Source organism: Cajanus cajan, chromosome 10 (assembly GCF_000230855.2).
Source record: "Cajanus cajan strain Asha chromosome 10, NIPB_CcT2T_4, whole genome shotgun sequence".
In the NCBI taxonomy this organism is placed as follows: domain Eukaryota; kingdom Viridiplantae; phylum Streptophyta; class Magnoliopsida; order Fabales; family Fabaceae; genus Cajanus; species Cajanus cajan.
Window position 1 is genome coordinate 37,814,187 of NC_138526.1, and position 20,850 is coordinate 37,835,036.

The window sequence follows — 20,850 nt, forward strand, 5'->3', positions numbered from 1 at the left end:
AATAATTTAAATTATTGGGGACCAAATTGAAACAAAAAATTAAAGTGAGACTAAATTAAAACAAAAAAATATTATAAGGGGTCAAATAAGGGTTTTAACCTAAATTTTTTAATTGTTTGAAGAAGAAAAGTGAGAGAAGAAAGAAATATACTATGGGCTTCATATTAAATTAAAATATTTTCATGGGGGAAGAGATTTTGCTAAAATGTTGCAAAAAAAAAATTGTGGGAACATTAGAAAAAGATGAAATTATATTATTACTCTTTTGAATTGAATTAAATAAATATTTTACTAGAAATAAATATATCTTTGAAACACACTCATTTTATCTTCTACGTTTTTCATATATCTCTTAAACCAAACAATTTAAAAATCTATTCATTTTTCATTCATTATCTCTTTTCTTCTATTTGTTTCTTCTCAAAATAATTTATTACGCAAACAAAACATTAGTCCTTGTCCAATTTGTTATTGTGTCTAGATTGATATTTTTTTTAGTGTTATTTAATATTTTTTACTATTAATTTTAGTTAGTTTAATATTACATCATTAAAAAAATAAAAAAATTAACTAAGATATTTAAAATAATAAATAACATTTTAAAATTGTGATAAATAAATTATTTTTAATTGTATAATTCAATTAAGTAGTGTATTTATTATTTTATATAATACGACAATTATATATAAGTTATTTGTATATATTTTTATTTTCAATATATTTAAGAACATTATTTTCATTATTTTTAACATTGTTTTGATTTTTCAATTTTAATAATTTACTTTTAACTTCATACATTTTAAAAATTATAATTTACTAATGCACATGTAGTTTTCTTCTTTGGTAACAAAAAATTTAGATTAGGGTAAGACACAATTCTATGTAAAGTCAAAATTAACCATCAACCTCTTTAAAAATTTGTAATGAGATTTAAGATCATCCAACTCACCCTCACCACAAATCCGCAAGGAACGGTGTTTTTTTCATACATCAAAAAATAAGGGAACATTTGTCACGAAATGATATTGTATTCTTAGGAGTCATATTAACCCAAAAATGTTATTCTTAAAAATATTTTCTAAAACTTAGAATAATTTAAATAAAAATGAAAGTTACAAGGGTTAAAAAAATAATTTCCAATATTTTCATGAGAATATCACTTATCTCACCCCTCCACCATGGGAATAAAACTTCCTTACTCATGAGAATATCACATTCCCAAAAAAATAAAAGATACTAAAACATGTTATTACATAACCTTGTAAGTTCTAACAAAAGTGGGAATAAACATTTTCACCTTCATATTCCCAAAAATAGAAAAGGATAATCCGAAACAAACATCCCCTAAGAGAAAAAAATAACTATCAAACTCTAGGGGAAAAAATAGCCAACACCATCAACAAACACAATGCTATTAAGATGAGTTTATTGACCAATTTAGGGTACTTTTCAAAATTATTTATGTAAATGAGACTGTTTTAAAATTATTTACACTTTTGGGACATTTTACTATGGTGTCGCTATGGCCCACAAGTGACATGTGTACTTTTTTATTTATTTAATAATTACGAATGGCTAAAATTTAGTCATTAAAAGTGGCTATAGGTTGTAGTGATTTTTGCAAAGTCGCCATAGGCTATATCCCCATTTAAAAAATATAATTAATATATATATTTTTTATTAATATTTTCATTTTATTTTAAATACTTTTTTTATATTTTAAATTAAAACTACACAAATAAATAAATTTAATTAAATTTATATTTTTAGTTTTTTGTTTAATTTAATTAAATTTATATTTTCAATTTTTTGTTTATAAATTTAATTAAAAATAATTATTTGTGTAGTTTTAATTAAATTTTTTGTTTAAGTCTATTAGGATTTTTTTATAGTGACACAATGTCATTATAAACTATAGCGATACAATGTCGCTATAGGCTATAGCGATACAATGTCGCTATAGGCTATAGCGATAGCGACTTCTATTTTTTCTTTTTTTCTTTTTTTAAATTATTTATTTATTTTCTTAATTTGTTATTTTATTTTATATTATCAATTTAAAAAGACTCCACACATGAACCGCTTAAAAAGCAACACCTCTTCATATTGCATAATAGGAACGGAAGCGCCAGCAGCATCCAGAGGCAGAATATTGTAAGGCGTATAAATCTCTTGGACATCTCTGGCAGCCGCGATAATTTGCACATACAAATTGATATTGAAAAATGCACACACATAGTCGCTATGGTCCATAGCACCTTTAAGTCGTTATGACCCATTGCTACGTTTTTTTTTTTTTTTTTTTTTAACATTTAAATTATCATGTTTAACAATATTTATTTATTTTATTTCTTTTATTATTTCCATTATTTATACAAAGTTTTCCTTCACATAATTTTTCTTTTTTATTTTATATATTTTTAAAATTACATTTATATATTTTTTTAATGCACAACAAAGGTCCTATGACCCATAGCGACCTCATTTTTTTAATTCTTTTTTAACAATTATTTTATCAATTTTGTTAAATATTTTTTCTTTATCCTTCTTTTTTTTCTCGTTTTTTTACACTTTTTTTTGTTGACTTATTTTTATCTTTTATCTTTTTATTGTTTTTTCCTTCTCAACATCTATTTTTCTTCACATTTATTTTAACAGTTTTCAAATAAGTTTTTTAATAAAATTAAATTAAATTGTGCCGTTATAGACTATAACGACTTTATTTGAAGCCGTTTGTGTCGCTATAGGCTGTAGCGACTTTATTTGAAGCGCTACCGGCTACAACGACTTTAATAATATGACGTTCATGGCTTGTAAAAAAAAAAATTACACGTGTCACTTGTAACGCCTTAGTGTAACGCTCAATTTATATAATAATTATATATTTTCTTATATAATATTTTCGTAATTATATCATTAACAATATTTTTTTTAATAAAGATAAAGGTAAAGAAAAAGAATATTTTGTGAATGACATATCGTTCTAAAATATTTACAATAACGTACTATTTTACAGATTATTTCTTTCTTCCCCTTCTATTACAATATTTACATTGATAGTGAGAATAAATTTACAATAACAACTAAAATTATAATAGATTCATCAAATAGCCTCCACATTTCAATTCCTTCCAAGTAAGACAATAGCTATAACTGCAAAATGATCTGGAATCCCAAGTAGATCCATCTATTTTATAATATATTTAATTTTAAAAACAAAGAAAAGAGAGGAGTGAGAACAATATCCAATAAATACAATAATTTAAAAGAATATACAGAATTATTTATAATCAATATTAAGCACACACACACACACACACACACATATATATATATATATATATATATATATATATATAGATATATAGATATATAGATCATACATTAGATTTTCATGATACAATAAAATTTGAATTATACTTATAGTGACTAGTCAGGATAAATGAGCATCATCATAATACCAACCAACAAAAGGATATTTCACCTTAACCAACAAGAGGATATTTCACCTTTATTCCTTACTCATTTAAATCCCCAAGGTCAAACCTCCAGCTACAAATAATTCAAACTTTATCTTCTATGGCCATAGAATAATATTTATCTTCATAAATACGTGAAAAAAAAATAACAACAAGGCGAGTCCAAGATATCACAACTATATCATAGTTGATTATAAATATATTTACAATAAATATATTTACGTAAAAAGAATATATTAAGAGTACCAATGATATAAATAAATATGACAATCATTATAAAATAATTAAACAATATAAAATATGAACACCTTAATAATTATTATGGATAAAAATAATCATAGTTTAAGCAAATAAATGAGGTTAGGGACACCCCACTAAATAAATATACATAAAAAATAACATAAATAAATATACATAATAGTATATAAAATTTTAAAGAGATAAGGTTCTCCTCCCCCTTATCTAGATAAGCAGGAGCTAAAACTTGAGTAGAACCTCCCCCTCTAGATTCTCTCTTTCTTTCCCTCTCTCTCTTTCTCTCTTTCTCTCTCTCCCTCTCTCTCTCTTTCCCTCTCTAAATTTTCACCTCCGGATGTTATATTTTTTTCACAGCCCATGCCTCCTATTTATAGGCATCTTGGCGCACCCGGAACGACCCGTACTGATTTCGAAACGACCCGTTCCGGAACCTTCAAATATACGTAAAATTCTCAACTGGAACGGCCGTTTCAAAAAGCGGAACGACCCGTTTCAAAAAGTAGAATGACCCATTTCAAAAAGTAGAACAGCCCGTTTCAAAAAGTAGAACGACCCGTTTCAAAAAGTAGAACGGCCCGTTCTGAAGTTCATTTTACACACATTGACCTTTACTGGAACGCCCCTTTTCTAACTAACCTTTTTAGAATTTCGGAACGGGCCGTTTCCCTTTGGGAACGACCCGTTCTGGAGAAATCAAAATGAGTCTTTTTACTACATTGGAACGGCCGTTCCACTTTTGGAACGACCCGTTCTGCCACTTCAAAATCAGTATATTTTCATTGTTTGGAACGGCCCGATCCACTTTTGGAACAGCCCGTTCCAACCTAAAGAAACAGAATTTTATAAAAGAATTTCATAAATAATTTAAATTATTAAAAACCTTTACAATATTTTATAAAAACCCTTTTAATTAACTAAAATAACTATACAAAATAATCTTCATAAATATATAAAAAAAATAGATAATAATTGATATTGCAATAGTAGAAATTTCGGGGTGTTACATCACTGGTGTTGCTATAGCGCATAATGACATCCTTATAAACAGCCTCAAAAATGAAAATAGTTTCAGAACAGCCCCATTTACGTAAAATATTTTAAAAATGACCCTACAATGGTCAATCAGCCACTAAGATGTTGTAGACAAGTATCAAAATTAAATAAATATCTTTCATACAAGATAGACCTAACATATTATTAGGTCAGCAACAAATCTTAAAGTGGGGCTTTTTAAAAATTAGTAATGTAATATTTTTTGATATAAAATATTTTAGAGACGGGTCTTGAAAAAATAATTATATTTATACATCTTTTATACATAAACCTTTTAAAATAAATTTTGAAAAATGTAAAAGTAACTTTTAATTTATGAAAATATATAAATATTAATATAAAATTATGTATTTTTGAATGGGGCATAAAGTGAGGATTTTGTTGGTGTTGTTTTTGGGTTGACTTGGCTTCCATGGATGCACCATGTTTTGTCAGTGAATCAACAACATTAATCCATTCCTAAAGGTGTGCTAGAATACCAAAGTCCATTCTTTGGTGGTAAAAGCCTATAACATTTTTAGTAAAGAAACATATGGTTAAGATGAAACCAAATCTTAAATAATTAACGATAGAGTTGATTTAGAATCTGTTTTGTATATTAGATTGTGAATACCTCTAACACAAGCAAGTTTGAGACCTTGGTGAATTGGATGAAATTACATTCATTTTGTGTATCCACAAAAACATGCAAATCTATTACCTAATTATAGTGAGTATTCTTGATAACTTCACCCAAATAAAAAAGTTACATACAATCACCTTATTGATATAAAATAAAAATACATTGTTTAATCCCTAGAAAATACATTATTTAATTGAATTATGCACCCAAATATCCATTAATTATCTTTAATTATAATATTTTTTATTATCTTAATAAAATTTTCTTATTTTATTAGGAAAAATTTGTACTTAATTCCTCTTAGATCTTTTTAAATGATACACATCTCCTCTTTAGTTTTTAAGTAAACAATGACCTTATTTATTTATGTTTTTAAGTGTCACATACAATTCTTAATATAAAATAACACCATTTGTATACTAATAAGAGAGAACAAATAATTATCTAAAAAAAGTGAGAACAAATAATTAATGAAAGAGTCAACATTTGAACGAGACTTAATCTTTTACTTAATTTGAACTCCTAAATAATATCCTAAATATTATATTATTGTGATTTAAAAATATATATAAACTTCAAAAAACAATTTAAAAAAAAAGGTTGAAAACTTATTATTTTTAAAATTGAAAAATAATATTTTTTTAATAAAGAAAATAGAGTATTGTACATAATTTAGAAATGAATGATAGATATATATATATGATTGATAAAATATAAATTGATTTTTATTTTTTTATTTATTTCTCACTTTAACTAATAATATCATTTTAAAAGAAGTGAGTGATTTTTAAAAGATAAAAGGAAGGTATATGTGAAGGTGAGTATAATTTTTCCTTTTGTTATCATATCAACACTAAATTAACATGAGTTAATAATAAAAAGTAAAACAAAAAGTTAAAAATCCAAAAATATTTTTTCTTACAAAATTCAGAAAGAGGCATAATTACATTTATATGGACTTAAAAGTTATTTAAATTTTTATTTTATCATACTCTAATCATCTAAACCAATCTAATTGATATAAATTGGATTAAAAAATTTCCAAATCTAAATTAAACCAAATTTATTGAATACTAGTTATGTGAGTTAAACAAATTAATTTTTATTAAAATAAAAGATGGTTAAGAAATGCAGAAATAATTGTTAGAGAATGATTTTTAAAATCAGTTGAAAGATAAAATTGTTTTAAAAGTGTGGACACTGTATAAGAGTAGTTTTTTATATATATATTTTTTATTATTAGTTTAATATGATGGATTCATATTTTGATTTTTCGTTAAACCTTTACTGAAGCTAATTTGGGGCATGAACACCTCTAATCAATATTGATAGTTTCTACTAATGGCTTGATCTATGATTTTTCAAAGGTTCATGCTTTTAGTAAAGTAAATAAAATAAAATGGATTAATATTACTTTAGACTATATTGGTTTGTGATAAAAAAACAAAAAAGAAAAATTATGACCCCCATGCACCCTTCTGACGCCGTAGACGGAGGGCGGCGGGGATGACCTAAGCCTTGTCGTCACGCGCGATCTGCGATCTCTCTCGGTTCACGCGCCGTGTTGTCTTTTTTCACACTCTTATTCAAAAAATTACGAGACACCCTTTTTCACCTTACCTTTTTTTATTTTCACCTTAAGCAAAGTCAACCGCCACAGTTTGTCTATATCTGAAGCAGACAACCGGGTTCACAATTGGACCGCCCGGTTCAGTACATGTCCATGTCCATGTCCATCAAAATCAATATCAATCAATAAACAACTAGGGTATCTCCATCTGCAATGAGTTTCTGTGTTGTCTTACCACCTATCACTGTCAATATTTTATTATTATTTATTATAAAGTTTGGATCTTTAAATGGTAAAAAAAATTGGGTTTTTGTTTTGGGTATCGGTGGAGCCGGACCCGGTTCTGATTTCAAAGATAACAGGAGAGGGACATAACATGAGGAACCGTAAATTGCAAGCCATTAAGGTTGCCACTGGATGGTTGGTGAGACTTGAGGGGTTTTAACCAATTCAGGTGAGAGTGAATTGCGAGGTGATAATATAATTTTATGCATTTTATGGAACTACTATCAGAAAGTGCCTTGGTGGGATGATGATTTGGAGGAAAAAAAAGAGAAGTTGGTGTGTGTTTAGTGTTTACATTTTTTTTTTATAGTAAATGTAAAAAAGGGATGGTTGTAACATTGGGAATTTGGGTAGTGCAGAAATGGGCCAATGATGGAAATGAGAGAGGGTGGTTGGGTTGGGTTGGAGAGAAAGACCTCAGCATGCAGATTGAAGAGATGATTTGATTTGATGTAAAGCCTGTGATGTTAGGGTGTTCTCAAAATCCGAGCATGATGTGTCAAATTCCCATGGCATCAATCCTTCACACTAACCTAGCATCACCATCCCCTTGTTTCTTGATAGTGATGGATTGGATTGGATGTTGGATGGATGGATGGGATGGCTGAGTGGGGTCATTCATGTGTACTTAATTAACCATTTCCTCAATTGAAAATCACACGGTTTAAGGCTCATAATTAATCCCATGATTAGTTCAACAATAGGTTATAGAAATTGTGGAACATGAACAATGAAATGCAACACATCCTTTTGCTCCTTTTTTTACTTTTCATGAGCTTGTTGTGGATCAGGGTAAAATCAATACAATCCATCACCATATTCAGCTTTATGTGTCTCAGTTTGTTCCCTCATTTGTTCTTGGGCTAATATTTGTTGAGGAAAGAAAAGGGCGTTTCAAAAAGTGAGACATTATATCCAATGTCTTGGGTGATTGGCCCCTGTGGATGTAAAATCAACGAATCCATCTCAGCTATTTATGCTCTTGCTTTCTGCCTCACTTTTTCCTCTCTCAGTTTCATAATACCCACTTTCAGTAACATTTGTTTTGTTCTGTGAATTGTCATCTGGTCTACCAAGAAAAAAGTCGCCAAATGTGTTATGGTATTAAAAGCTGTTGCTTTGACATGTCATGATATTGATACCCTCTTGTGATTAGATTGTATATAACAGTAATAATTCTCTAGTTTTGGTTGTATTCACACTTGTACACGAGTCTCTCTGTTCTCGCAGCATTGTGCTTCTTTTTCTCCTTTCTAATTTTGATGTGTCATGTAAAATTGATGGTTATTGAAAATTATGTGTACTCTGGTAATTTCTACTCTATGAAATATAATTTCCGCTAGCTATGATTATGATAGAACAGTTAAATGTATCAATCACCCCCTCGATATGTCATGCAAATCCTGCTAACTATCATGGTAATTCAGAGTTACTGAGCATTTCTCTTTTGGAATATGAATCTCGATCCCACATGGTTCTAGATTTTTACAGTGAAAAAATTGATTTTTTCTCCAAAGAAAAGAAGTATGATCTGAAAAAGCTGAGAGGAAAAAAAAAACTTTTTGAATCCTAAAAATGAGTTTAACAACGGATACCAATAAAGGTTGGGACTTAGGACATGCCTATAATATGATGGGAAAACGAGGCAGTAAAATCCCATGACACCCCTATTGCTAAAAGGATTTTATTTTTTAATTTTTTATTGTGCAGTCTAATTTTTTCCTACCTTCTAGAGTAGATTTATTTATTTATATATTTATTTGTCTTGTATATGTCACCAACTGAATGTCACAGTCATCATCAGCAAAAGTGGCTGTAACTCCCCATATAAACTGTTTTGTTACCCTTAATTAATTTTCATGCTATATATTAGTGATGTTTATAATATCCTAATATTACTGTACAATAAAATTATTTGGGGACCAAAATAAGTTGGGAGCATTATTATCTGAAAGAGGATTTCGTGAAAGCAAAACTAAATTAATAGAAATCTTAATAGGGTTGTTAGAAACCTAATGCAATAATGCACTCTGTACTTTGGGGTTTTAATTATGTATGTTTGAGGGATCCCACCTCCCCGAACACAAAAGAATTTAGGCGTTAACAAAAAATTAGAATAAATTTTAATAGAGTGGTTGAGATTGAGAATGGTGAAGCAAAAGAGTACATAGTAATACATAAATAAAAAGTGAGGAAGTTGGCGTGTAATAAACATGGTTGGTGTTTCTGATTATACAATTTTTGTACCTTGCTGACAGAGGAGATATGAATCAGCTTTATTGATATATATATTCGTGGTGAAAAACCCCCCATTTTATTTTTCTGTTTAAAGAAGCCTTTTTATTTTTATTTTTCTTTCTTTTTTCTGTTCCAAAGTTTTTCCTTTTTTGTCCCTTTTTTGAGTTTTTCCCTTGCTAATTGCTATCCCTAATGAAACTACTTTCTGTTCCCTTACAATTTCTTCACTGACAAAGGAATACCTGCACATTTCTCACGCACGCACGCATACTCAATCGCCACTCCCTCGTACATCACCCTCTCTCTCTTTCTCTTTCTTTTTCTCTCTCCTCTCTCCTCTCTCTAGCTATGTGTATCATGATGAGGACCCTGTCAGAGAGTAGAGAGAGCTATCAGAAGAGGATAGTGCAGAGAAAACACAGATTTTTCCAGCCATATCATACCTTATTATTTCACCTTTTTCTCTCTGCCACCCGATTCATCAAATCCCCATGAGACCCCCTTATAAACCACCCCTCAACTCCAATCCAAAACCACACCCACCATAGTGAAAAATAAAAATACTATTAAGTTAACAACCCAAGTTATTCACTATTTTGCTTCTGTTCCTTCCCTTCCCCATGCCATGACTAACATTTCCTATATATAATCAAACCCATCATGAAGCATTAGTATCCAATATTTCCCTTCTGGTTTTTCACCTTTCTAAATAGCTCTCACCTTTACTGCCCTTCTTCCCTCTCTCCCATGGACTCCTACCACCACTTGGACCACACTGAAGCTCACCTGCCACCTGGTTTCAGGTTCCACCCTACTGATGAGGAACTCATAACGTACTACCTTCTCAAGAAGGTTCTTGATAGTACCTTCACTGGGAGAGCCATAGCTGAAGTTGACCTTAACAAGAGTGAACCATGGGAGCTCCCAGGTGAGAAACAATCATCACCCCTTTCATTCTTTGCTTTGGTTTTTTACTACTTTTTTAACACCTTAGATGAATTTTCTAACTAAAACTTTCTTGTTGCTTTCAGACAAAGCTAAGATGGGTGAGAAGGAGTGGTACTTCTTCAGCCTACGTGATAGGAAGTACCCAACTGGGTTGAGAACCAATAGGGCTACTGAAGCTGGTTACTGGAAAGCCACTGGGAAAGATAGAGAGATTTATAGCTCCAAAACTTGTTCTTTGGTGGGGATGAAGAAAACCTTGGTTTTCTACCGTGGTAGAGCTCCAAAGGGGGAGAAAAGCAACTGGGTCATGCATGAGTATCGCCTTGAGGGAAAATTTGCTTACCATTATCTTTCTCGAAACTCGAAGGTATGTGTTATTTTGTTCCTTCATTAATTCATCTTTCTACTTTTGCTTTTGTTTTCACTCATATAGCATTGAACGATGTGTACTTTTAACTGATCCACCTTCACAATTTGTAGTTAAATAACATAACTAGAGTCAGGGAATCTGGGTTCCCTTTTAGCCTTCCATAACTAGGTTCCGTTTACCAATGTTGAGATGATCTATTTTCATTTGTTTAAGTTTTGTTTCTCGATTTAGATTTTGTACTCTAGAAACATAAAGAAGCGCAGGGAAGTAATTAGTTATGTTCCTCTTCGCTTGTTTGTTCTCAATCTTCTCTCATCAAAAAGTTCGTTAGCTTCTGACCTCCTGCTATTACTCAAAGGTGCATGTAGATGTCTTATTTTGCTCCTGAACATGGTTTTGCATCCACCAAGTTAAGTTACACATATCGTTATTATTGCCAGCGGTTTAGATTCCATGTTTTTCATAGGGTTCCATATTATAGACGCTTTCATATGACTAAAAACTTTCCTAATAATAGCAGTCATCGTGTGATTCATGACACAATGCATGATTTTATGCTAAGTATTTATAGTGGTTGGTGTTGTGCTATCACTAACATGAAATGGCTGTGGCTTAATGAAGGACGAGTGGGTCATATCACGTGTGTTTCAGAAGAGTAATACAAGCAATGGAGGCTCCACCATGTCTGCTACTAGTGGCTCCAAGAAAACAAGAATGAACAGCGCCACCTCTCTCTGCCATGAACCAAGTTCACCCTCCTCTGTGTACCTTCCACCACTTCTAGATTCTTCACCCTACACGACCACCACCACAACAACCTTCAACGACCGTCACAACTGTTCCTACGACAGCACCACCCCAAAGGAGCACGTGTCCTGTTTCTCCACAATAGCTGCAGCAACTGCTGCCGCTGTCACTGCCAACAACAACTTCACAAGTGCAAGCTTCGATCTCCCTCCTCAGCCTTTTGCTACGGACCCTTTTGCTCGTTTCCCCAGGAACGTTGGTGTAAATGCCTTCCCAAGTTTGAGGTCACTGCAAGACAACCTTCAGTTGCCTTTCCTCTTCTCCCCGGCGGCGCAGCCCTTTTCCGGCGCCGGCGCCGGTGAATTTCTCGGCTGGCCTATGCCGGAGGACCAAAAGCTGGTTGAAGGTGGCCCTAACATAGCACTAGGGGCGTCGGAGCTTGATTGCATGTGGGGTTACTGAGTTTTCTCATGTTGACTTTGTTAAGAGTTGACTACTAGTGTTTATTGTCACGTTTTACTAGGGTTTTATTATTATGCCATGTTATGTTGTGTTTTGCTTTTATCATGGGGCTTGAACTTTACTTAGATTGTGTGTTTTGTTATGATTTCTAGGGCTAGTAGTTGTAGGGGTAATTTGGGTATTGTCTCGGCTGAGGTATGGTTCATGGGCCACGGTAGGGTTTGTCTTGAAGGAAGTGTTTTCAATGTCTAACTTCTTTTTATAAGAGTAAATGCTTGATATTAAAGAGAATCGGATCATGTGGGGATGTTTTGTTCGACACTTATGTCTTAGGAAGTGTTGTCTTCTATGCATGAGATATATTCCTCCTACACATATATATATATCATAGATGGCCCATTGTGGGATTTATGTCTTTGGAAATGGAGTTTTCTGTGTTCGAGTTATCTACCAGAGACCCACTTTGTGTTCGAAAATATGAATGCCAGAGCTAGAATCCTGTCTGCTAGATCGTGTCCACGTTGTCACAGATTTTAGTTACCCGCGGATTTTAATATTAATGCTATATTAGGGATCCGAAAATAGAAAGTTTTCATTAAGTTTAATAGATATAATTTTTTTCTTTCTGAAGATAATTTTTTTTATATTTTCAACAAGTATTTTTTTGTTGTCATATAATGTTACCGTCAATTCATTAATGTCACGTGTTTGTATCATTTTAAGTATTGAAACTATAATTTCAACACATGCATTGTAAACAATCTACTTTAGACATTGATTTATATTTTTTTATCATTTTATATTTTTGTAAAATTGGAAACATGACCACTAATTAATAGTTTTAAATGTAAGTATAAAATGTATGAAAATATTAAATAGGCAAAATAGATATTATATATATATATATATTATTAATTTCTTGCAATGTGAACATTTAAATTACTCATAAAATAAGCCACGATAAAATTACATGGCTTGTAATTTGTAGTTAGAAGTAAAATTAAGTTTGGCCGTTGAACCTGTTTGTTAAAAAAGTTTAGTAAATAGGCTATTCTACTTAAAATATAAAATATCATCATATTATATATTAGCTTATATTTAATATAAATTATTAATATTAACATTTTAATACTTAAGCCTACATGTCTATTAGTCTATTCAGACTAATTTATTTATTTATAAATCTGGTATAAAATAGATCACGTAAACATTTTTTTAAGTGAGACTAGACTTTTAAACAAGTCATTCTGTATCTTTGAAATCACTTATTTACATTGGTTTTACGAGATAATTTATATCGGTTCAAAAACTGATATAGAATAGGACAATTTAGAAATATATATACTTTTACATAGATTTTTGAAACAATGTTTGATTTAGAAAAAAATAGAAAAAAGAAATATAGCAGAAAACAAAATAAAGAAAAATAGTAGAAAGTGAGATTCCATGCTTTGTTTGGTATAACCGAAAAATAGAAGGAATGGGTGAGAAAGGAAAGGAAAGGAAAAAAAAAGAAGAAAAAGTATTTGTTTTTCCTTATTTGGTTATGTAATAAGGGAAGAAAGAAAATCTATTTTTTTGTGAGACTCAAAAAAAAATTCTCACTAATTTGGAGATAAAAAAGAAAGAAAGAAGGCAACCATTTTTATTAAAAAGACAAAAATATCCTTCATAGTAATATATTTATATTTATTGAAGGATATTATGTTTTTTTGTAAATACATATTTTCTTTTTTCTAATTTTCTATTTAATAAAAAAAGGAAAAGAAAATTTTTCTTTCCATTAACTTTCAATCATACCGAACAATTAACTTACTTTCGAGCCGACAAAAAGACTCTACTTAAATCAAACAAAACTTTTAAATCAAGGAGAAACATGAAAATGTAAATATGCTAAAAATATATTTCTATTTAAAAAAACTGAAACAAATTGTTATATTAACTCATCCTAACCATTTAGAGCTTTGAGACAACTTATAATCTTATATTTCAGCTTATTTATTTATTATTTGAAAAATAAGCTGTATTTTTTGGACAACAACTTAAATTTACAAATGTTTTTTTTTTATTAAGATTTTCTATGAAGCAGAAAATCTGTAACTTATGATTATTTTTTAACAACTTTTTTTTAATCTGATTTACTACATAAAAACTCATTTTGTTATATCTAAACAAAATTAAATATTTCAAAATCACTTTCATCAAATTCAGGTAAACAAAATTTTATTCTAATTATAAACAATTATAACAATAATCAATTTCAAAATAATTTAATTTTCACTGTTTTTTAAGTACACCTTAATATTATCTTAATATTAAATCCAATTAACAACTTTTAATTGTCCGTCATACACCCCTCGCAAAAGTGATTCATCTTGACCTTGGTCTTAATATAAAATAATATGTATAATAATAATAACAATTATTATATATATTGTACGGTCCAGGACGAAATCCGACTAGGGGCCTCCACGAGGGACATGTCGGCCATGGCTAAGTCGACCCCCTGTCTAGCAAAGTCCTTCCGCCTTATAGGCTCAGCACTGGAGGGCTAGTGTACGGTCCAGGTCAGATTCTGACCTGCCTACTACGTATGTCAGGCCGACTGTAGCTCTCGCCGATATGCCAGGCCGACTGTAGCTCTCACCGATATGTCAGGCCGATTGTAGCTCTTGCCGATATGCCAGGCCGACTGTAGTTCTCGCCGATATGCCAGGCCGATTGTAGCTCTCGCCGATATGTCAGGCCGACTGTAGCTCTCGCCGATATACCAGGCCGACTGTAGCTCTCGCCGATCACCCCTCTAAGAGTGGTTCGGTTATTACTCGACTTGGTTTCTCTACTTAACCTGGTCGGTATATTTCTGATTCCTTCCGCTTACAAGAACCAACTCGGCCAATACCCGACTGTACCCTCAGTACGGGTATGGTCGGTCGGGGGCCGACACAGCTCTCGCATACAGGGACTACCGGATAGCAAGGGCAAGGTCCCACTGTCCCTCACCAAATATTAGCCAGATCAAAACGGTTAAGGAAATTCCTACATTCTCGGGGCCCATAAAGCCCGTAAACAAGAAACTATAAAAGAAAAAACCCTAGAGTTGAGAAGGCAGATTACACTCTTGAATGCTCTAGCTTTGAGGTCTGACCTAGGAAAAAACCCTAGTGCACCTCGTGGCCGGAACATTTTGGCGCCCACCGTGGGGTTACGGTGAAACTTTTCCTACGCCCCAAGTAACACAGGAGAACCCGCACTTTACCATGGTAAGAGGCGGCACATCCAACAACGACTCACAACACCCTACCATGGAGGAGATGATGGCATTGATCAACGGATTGAGGGAGGAGAATGCACGATCCAGGGAGAGAGAGGAGGCTATTCAACGAGAAAACGAGGAGATTAGGAGGCGGGCGGACGAGATGCAAACTATGATAACGGCCAACGCCAGGACGGTGGAGGAAGATGTCATGATGGAAGTCCCCAGGGATTTTCGACCTTTTTCGGAGGCCATAGAGGCCGAGACCATCCCGAGGGATCATCGGATTCCCCAAGTCGAACCTTTTGATGGAACTCAGGATCCCAGTCAGCACTTGACGAATTTCCGCGCTCAAATGTTGATTTGTGGAGGAAGTATGGAAGTCCGCTGCAAACTATTCATGGGTACACTCAAAAAAGCAGCACTGGATTGATTTAGTGGTCTCCCTGACCGATCAATCACCGACTTTGATGTCTTTAGTCGGCTCTTCATGACACAGTTCGCCGCTAACAAGAAGAAACCACCGATCACGTCGGACTTGTTCGATCTCAAACAGCAGCGAGATGAGTCGTTGAAGGACTTTCTGCAAAGGTTCAATGAGGTCGCCTTGAGGATAGCGTCCTTGGATGAAAGGATGGCAATCATCGCGTTCCAGAAGGGCTTAAGGTCTGGAGCTTTCGACATCGCGCTAGAGAAAGCGAGTTGTCAAACGATGTCGGAGGTGAGAGCTTTCGCCCTGAGTCACATCAAGACAGAGGAGGGACAAATCAACAAAAGGGCAGCTGAAAGCCGAGAAGCTGGGGTCGTCCCAAGAGATTTTTATTCCATATAAAAATGTGAAAAGGTTTTTTGCTAAGAAGGTTTTTAATGAGGCACCGCAAACCAATAATTCCTGAATCCTAATAAACATCATCCCTTATTTATCTTATATGATTTCTAACATGTGTTATTTTGAAGGCACCACAAACTCGTGATTGTAGGCAAAAGTCCGGCTAGGCGAGTATAAATAACTCGAAGACAAACTCGTGATTGATCGGTAAAAATCTGAATGGGCGAGTATAAATAAATCGAAGACCAAACTCGTGATTGATCAGTAAAAATCCGACTGGGCGAGTATAAATAACTCGAAGACAAACTCGTGATTGATCGGTAAAAATCTGACTGGGCGAGTATAAATAACTCGAAGCCAAACTCGTGATTGATTGGCAAAAATTCGACTGGGCGAGTATAAATAACTCGAAGACAAACTCGTGATTGATCGGTAAAAATCCGACTGGGCGAGTATAAATAACTCGAAGACCAAACTCGTGATTGATTGGTAAAAATCCGACTGGACGAGTATAAATAACTCGAAGACCAAACTCGTGATTGATCGGTAAAAATCTGACTGGGCGAGTATAAAATAACTCGAAGACACAAATTCATGATCGCTCGGTAAAAATCCGAACTAGGGGGAAGCAAAACTCATCAGAGAACACCCAAAATACTAAATCATTCTAGGGAGATCGGCATTTGTCTGACCCGTAGGCTTATCATGTCCCACACCTCAGCCAAAAACGCCACATCTTAGCTAGAAGAGCATCTTTTTATTTCACTCTTGGAATGGTGGGCATGGGGGCTATTAGTTGGATTCATTTTAACTCGGAAAATTTTCCACTCATTTTGTGAGTTGGTATTTCACCGATTGGATTGTCGAATTTCATTGTAACAAAAAAAATTTCTCATCATTTATAGTCGGAAATTAGGCGACTTGATTTTGGTGAATTTCGACTCGGTATTTCGGTGACCCAAGGTGACTGAGTCGGATAGTTAACCGACTACTCCATTTGAAGCTTTTTAACTCGGTGAATTTTCTCACATCCCCTACCAGAGCCCGAGGAGCCACGAAGATAACAAGTCAGTGAATCTTCTTGGTCTGTCCCTTGCCTTAGTCATAAAAGTGTGCTCAACAAGAATCTGACTGTATGTATCGACTGAGGATAAGCCTTCTCGCCTTGCATGCTCAAGGCTGAAGGGCTAATGTACGGTCCAGGATGAAATCCGACTAGGGGCCTCCACGAGGGACATGTCGGCCATGGCTAAGCCGACCCCCTGTCTAGCAAAGCCCTTCCGCCTTATAGGCTCAGCGCTGGAGGGCTAGTGTACGGTCCAGGTCGGATTCCGACCTGCTACTACGTATGTCAGGTCGACTGTAGCTCTCACCGATATGCCAGGCCAACTGTAGCTCTCGCCGATATGTCAGGCCGACTGTAGCTCTCGCCGATATGTCAGGCCGACTGTAGCTCTCGCCGATCACCCCTCTAAGAGTGGTTCGGTTATTATTCGACTTGGTTTCTCTACTTAACCTGGTCGGTATATTTCCGATTCCTTCCGCTTAGAAGAACCAACTCGGCCAATACCCGACTGTACCCTCAGTACGGGTATGGTCGGTCGGGGGCCGACACAACTCTCGCATACAGGGACTTCCCGATAGCAAGGGCAAGGTCCCACTGTCCCTCACCAAATATTAGCTAGATCAAAACGGTTAAGGAAATCCTTACATTCTCGGGGCCCATAAAGCCCGTAAACAAGAAACTATAAAAGAAAAAATCCTAGAGTTGAGAAGGCAGATTACACTTTTGAATGCTCTGTCTTTGAGGTCTAACCTAGGAAAAAACCCTAGTACACCTCGTGGCCGGAACATATATATATATATATATATATATATATATATATATATATATATATATATATATATATATATATATATATATATATATATATATAAAAGATAATATAATATAATATAATGGAATCCATATTTTTATACTTAATTTTTATTTCAATATTACTAAAATAAAATAAAAATCATGTACTTCGATACTACTTTTTTTTTTCTCACCCTGAAAACTACCTTTACTACCAAGCCGACTTCCTAACTTTATTTTTATGTTTTTTCGTTTTTCATTTAATTTCTCTAGTTTTCTTTAATTAATTATTAATTAATAAAATATAAAAATACTTTATTAATAATTGCAATTATTTTATGCGTTATAAAGTGGTGCTATTTTCCTACTCTAATTAGAATTAAAAATTAACAAACACACAACTTTATGTTAATAAATCCTTATGAACTTGATGAGTTATTATTATTTTTTTCTTAAGGGGTGTAACTCCTTTCTATGGGCGGCCACTATAGTGTAAAGTAGTATTTTTTTCATAAAGGGGTGTTATTTCTTTCTATGAGGTGTGATTTAAACTCTGATTTTTGGTTAAAAAATACAAATTATTTAAATTTGTTTATTTAATTTATGAATTTTTTTATGGCTTCAATTTGTTGATTTAATTTATGGATTTCATAATCCTGAAAAGAAAAGAAAAAGTCAAATGGAATGATTTATCCTTAGAAAAACGTTGACATGGATTGTCATGCAATCTTTGAGTGGATTGCAATGAAAAAATTACCCTAGATTTGCTTCTATTTGTCAGTGTTTTTTTTAGCGTGTTATTACCATTTTTGTGTGCGTGAGAAATTTTCGCGATTTAAATTTAGTTAATGGATAAGGATGCGTTTGTGAGGTTTTAGCGTCAGTATTCTTGATTTTCTAATTTTAAATTTCCAAATATAGCAACCCTGTTGAACTATTTTTTGCGGTTTGAGAAGGAAGACATCCTTTTACCTTCCTTCCATGCTCCTATTTTTGGGAGATTCATTTGGGAGGGAAAGGGCTTTGGTTTCTGTTGTAAGTTGTAAGCTTAATTGGATAAGGTTTCTCGAATGAACAAATTCTGCTTTGTGTATGATTTAATCAAGCTGCATTATATATATTTATTTTTCATTGTTTTCCAATTTCCATTCGTGAACCTGAATTATTATGCAGGAAATCAAGCATGTCAAAATTTCACTGCATTCCGCGTGGTTTGGATTTGAAAACCTATTTATTCATGTTCGTTGTGGTTCCAATGTGCGTCTTGGGAATCTACATACATGGTCAGAAAATCTCTTACTTTCTTCGCCCAATATGGGATAAACCTCTGAAGCCTTTCAATGTTATCCCTCATTACTACAACGAGAATGTCACAATGGAGAATCTGTGCAAACTTCAAGGGTGGGGCATTAGGGAGTACCCTAGACGAATTTATGATGCTGTGTTGTTTAGCAACGAGTTGGAAATACTCACCTTGCGTTGGAAAGAATTGTACCCTTACATAACCGAATTTGTTCTTCTGGAATCCAATTCCACATTCACAGGGTTGCCTAAGCCTCTGGTTTTCAACAGCAACAGGGAGCAGTTTAGGTTTGTGGAGCCGAGGCTAACTTATGGCACAATTGGTGGCAGAATCAAGAAAGGGGAAAACCCTTTTGTTGAGGAGGCTTATCAGCGTGTGGCGTTGGATCAGCTTCTTAAGATAGCTGGTATCTCTGATGATGACTTGTTGATTATGTCTGATGTTGATGAGATTCCAAGTGCTCACACTCTCAACCTCTTGAGGTGGTGTGATGACATACCCTCAATTCTTCATTTGCAATTGAAGAATTATCTCTATTCCTTTGAGTTTCGTGTGGATTACAAGAGTTGGAGGGCTTCAATTCATAGGTATCAAACTGGTAAGACGAGGTATGCACATTATCGCCAATCTGATGATATATTGGCTGATTCTGGCTGGCATTGTAGCTTTTGCTTCAGAAGAATCAGTGATTTCATTTTTAAGATGAAGGCCTATAGCCACTATGATAGAGTCAGATTCTCTCATTTTTTGAATCCTGAGAGGATTCAGAGAGTGATATGCAAAGGGGGTGATTTGTTTGACATGTTGCCTGAGGAGTACACTTTCAGGGATATCATTGGTAAAATGGGACCAATACCCCATTCCTATTCTGCAGTTCATCTTCCTGCTTTTCTTCTAGAAAATGCTGACAAATATAAATTTCTATTGCCTGGAAATTGCATGAGAGAAAAATGATCATGGAAAATGGTTAGTCATTTTGTGATACTGGCTTGTTCAACTCAAGTGACTCTCTTTTACCAAGTTTTAACTGAGGTTGTGATCAATGTGTCACTATAATTGTCCAGTGAGATTATAATTCGTTAATTTAAGATTACTAAATTCTTTAATCTAGGAGGAATTTTGTATGTATTTTAGAGCTGGACTTCAGCCAAGGGGAGCATGCGTTCATCAACTGTGTTTATTTGGTATTAGTGTGATTGATCCGCATTTATACAAGAGAAATTTAAGGTTCCCCACTTTTTCCTGTTTGGGGTGTTTTGTTTGTTATTCTTTGTTTATGCTATATATGTCTAATCCGATTGCTTGGTCTACATATTCGCAACAATGTCCACTCAGTTTTTCGAGTTATATATATAAATTAGGAATAACCGGGTCTCTATGTATTTATTTAAAACAAAAGTAAAATAATAAAAATTATGGAGTGAGTAGTTTGTAGTTGAGAGAGTATTTTGAGAGTGATTATAAAGATAGAAAAGTCTAAAACAAAAAGGAAAAAAAAAACTTATTTAAGACAAATTAAGAACACAACTTATTTATAATTTTGGTGTAAAAAAACTTATTTTTAATTTATAA

General features: G+C 33.3%; 2 protein-coding genes across 5 annotated transcripts; both read left to right on the forward strand.

Moving 5' to 3' along the window:
* The first annotated feature begins 9,813 nt into the window (after window positions 1-9,813).
* LOC109815575 (protein CUP-SHAPED COTYLEDON 2) lies at window positions 9,814-12,153 on the forward strand. Its single transcript, XM_020380327.3, has 3 exons — window positions 9,814-10,433; window positions 10,537-10,820; window positions 11,445-12,153. Exons 1-3 carry the CDS (start codon window positions 10,253-10,255, stop codon window positions 12,030-12,032), a joined length of 1,053 nt encoding a protein of 350 aa, XP_020235916.1. The 5' UTR covers window positions 9,814-10,252; the 3' UTR covers window positions 12,033-12,153.
* Window positions 12,154-18,855: 6,702 nt separating this feature from the next.
* On the forward strand, window positions 18,856-20,544 carry LOC109815579 (uncharacterized). 4 transcript variants are annotated; one of them, XM_020380334.3, is made up of 2 exons: window positions 18,856-19,010; window positions 19,149-20,544. In XM_020380334.3, the coding sequence occupies exon 2, from the start codon at window positions 19,159-19,161 to the stop codon at window positions 20,230-20,232; it is 1,074 nt and encodes a 357-aa protein (XP_020235923.1). In that variant the 5' UTR covers window positions 18,856-19,010; window positions 19,149-19,158; the 3' UTR covers window positions 20,233-20,544. The 4 variants fall into 4 exon arrangements, with proteins under 4 accessions (XP_020235923.1, XP_020235920.1, XP_020235922.1 ...); XM_020380331.3 differs by having other exon boundaries at window positions 18,889-19,036; XM_020380333.3 differs by having other exon boundaries at window positions 18,907-19,065.
* The last annotated feature ends 306 nt before the right edge of the window (window positions 20,545-20,850 follow it).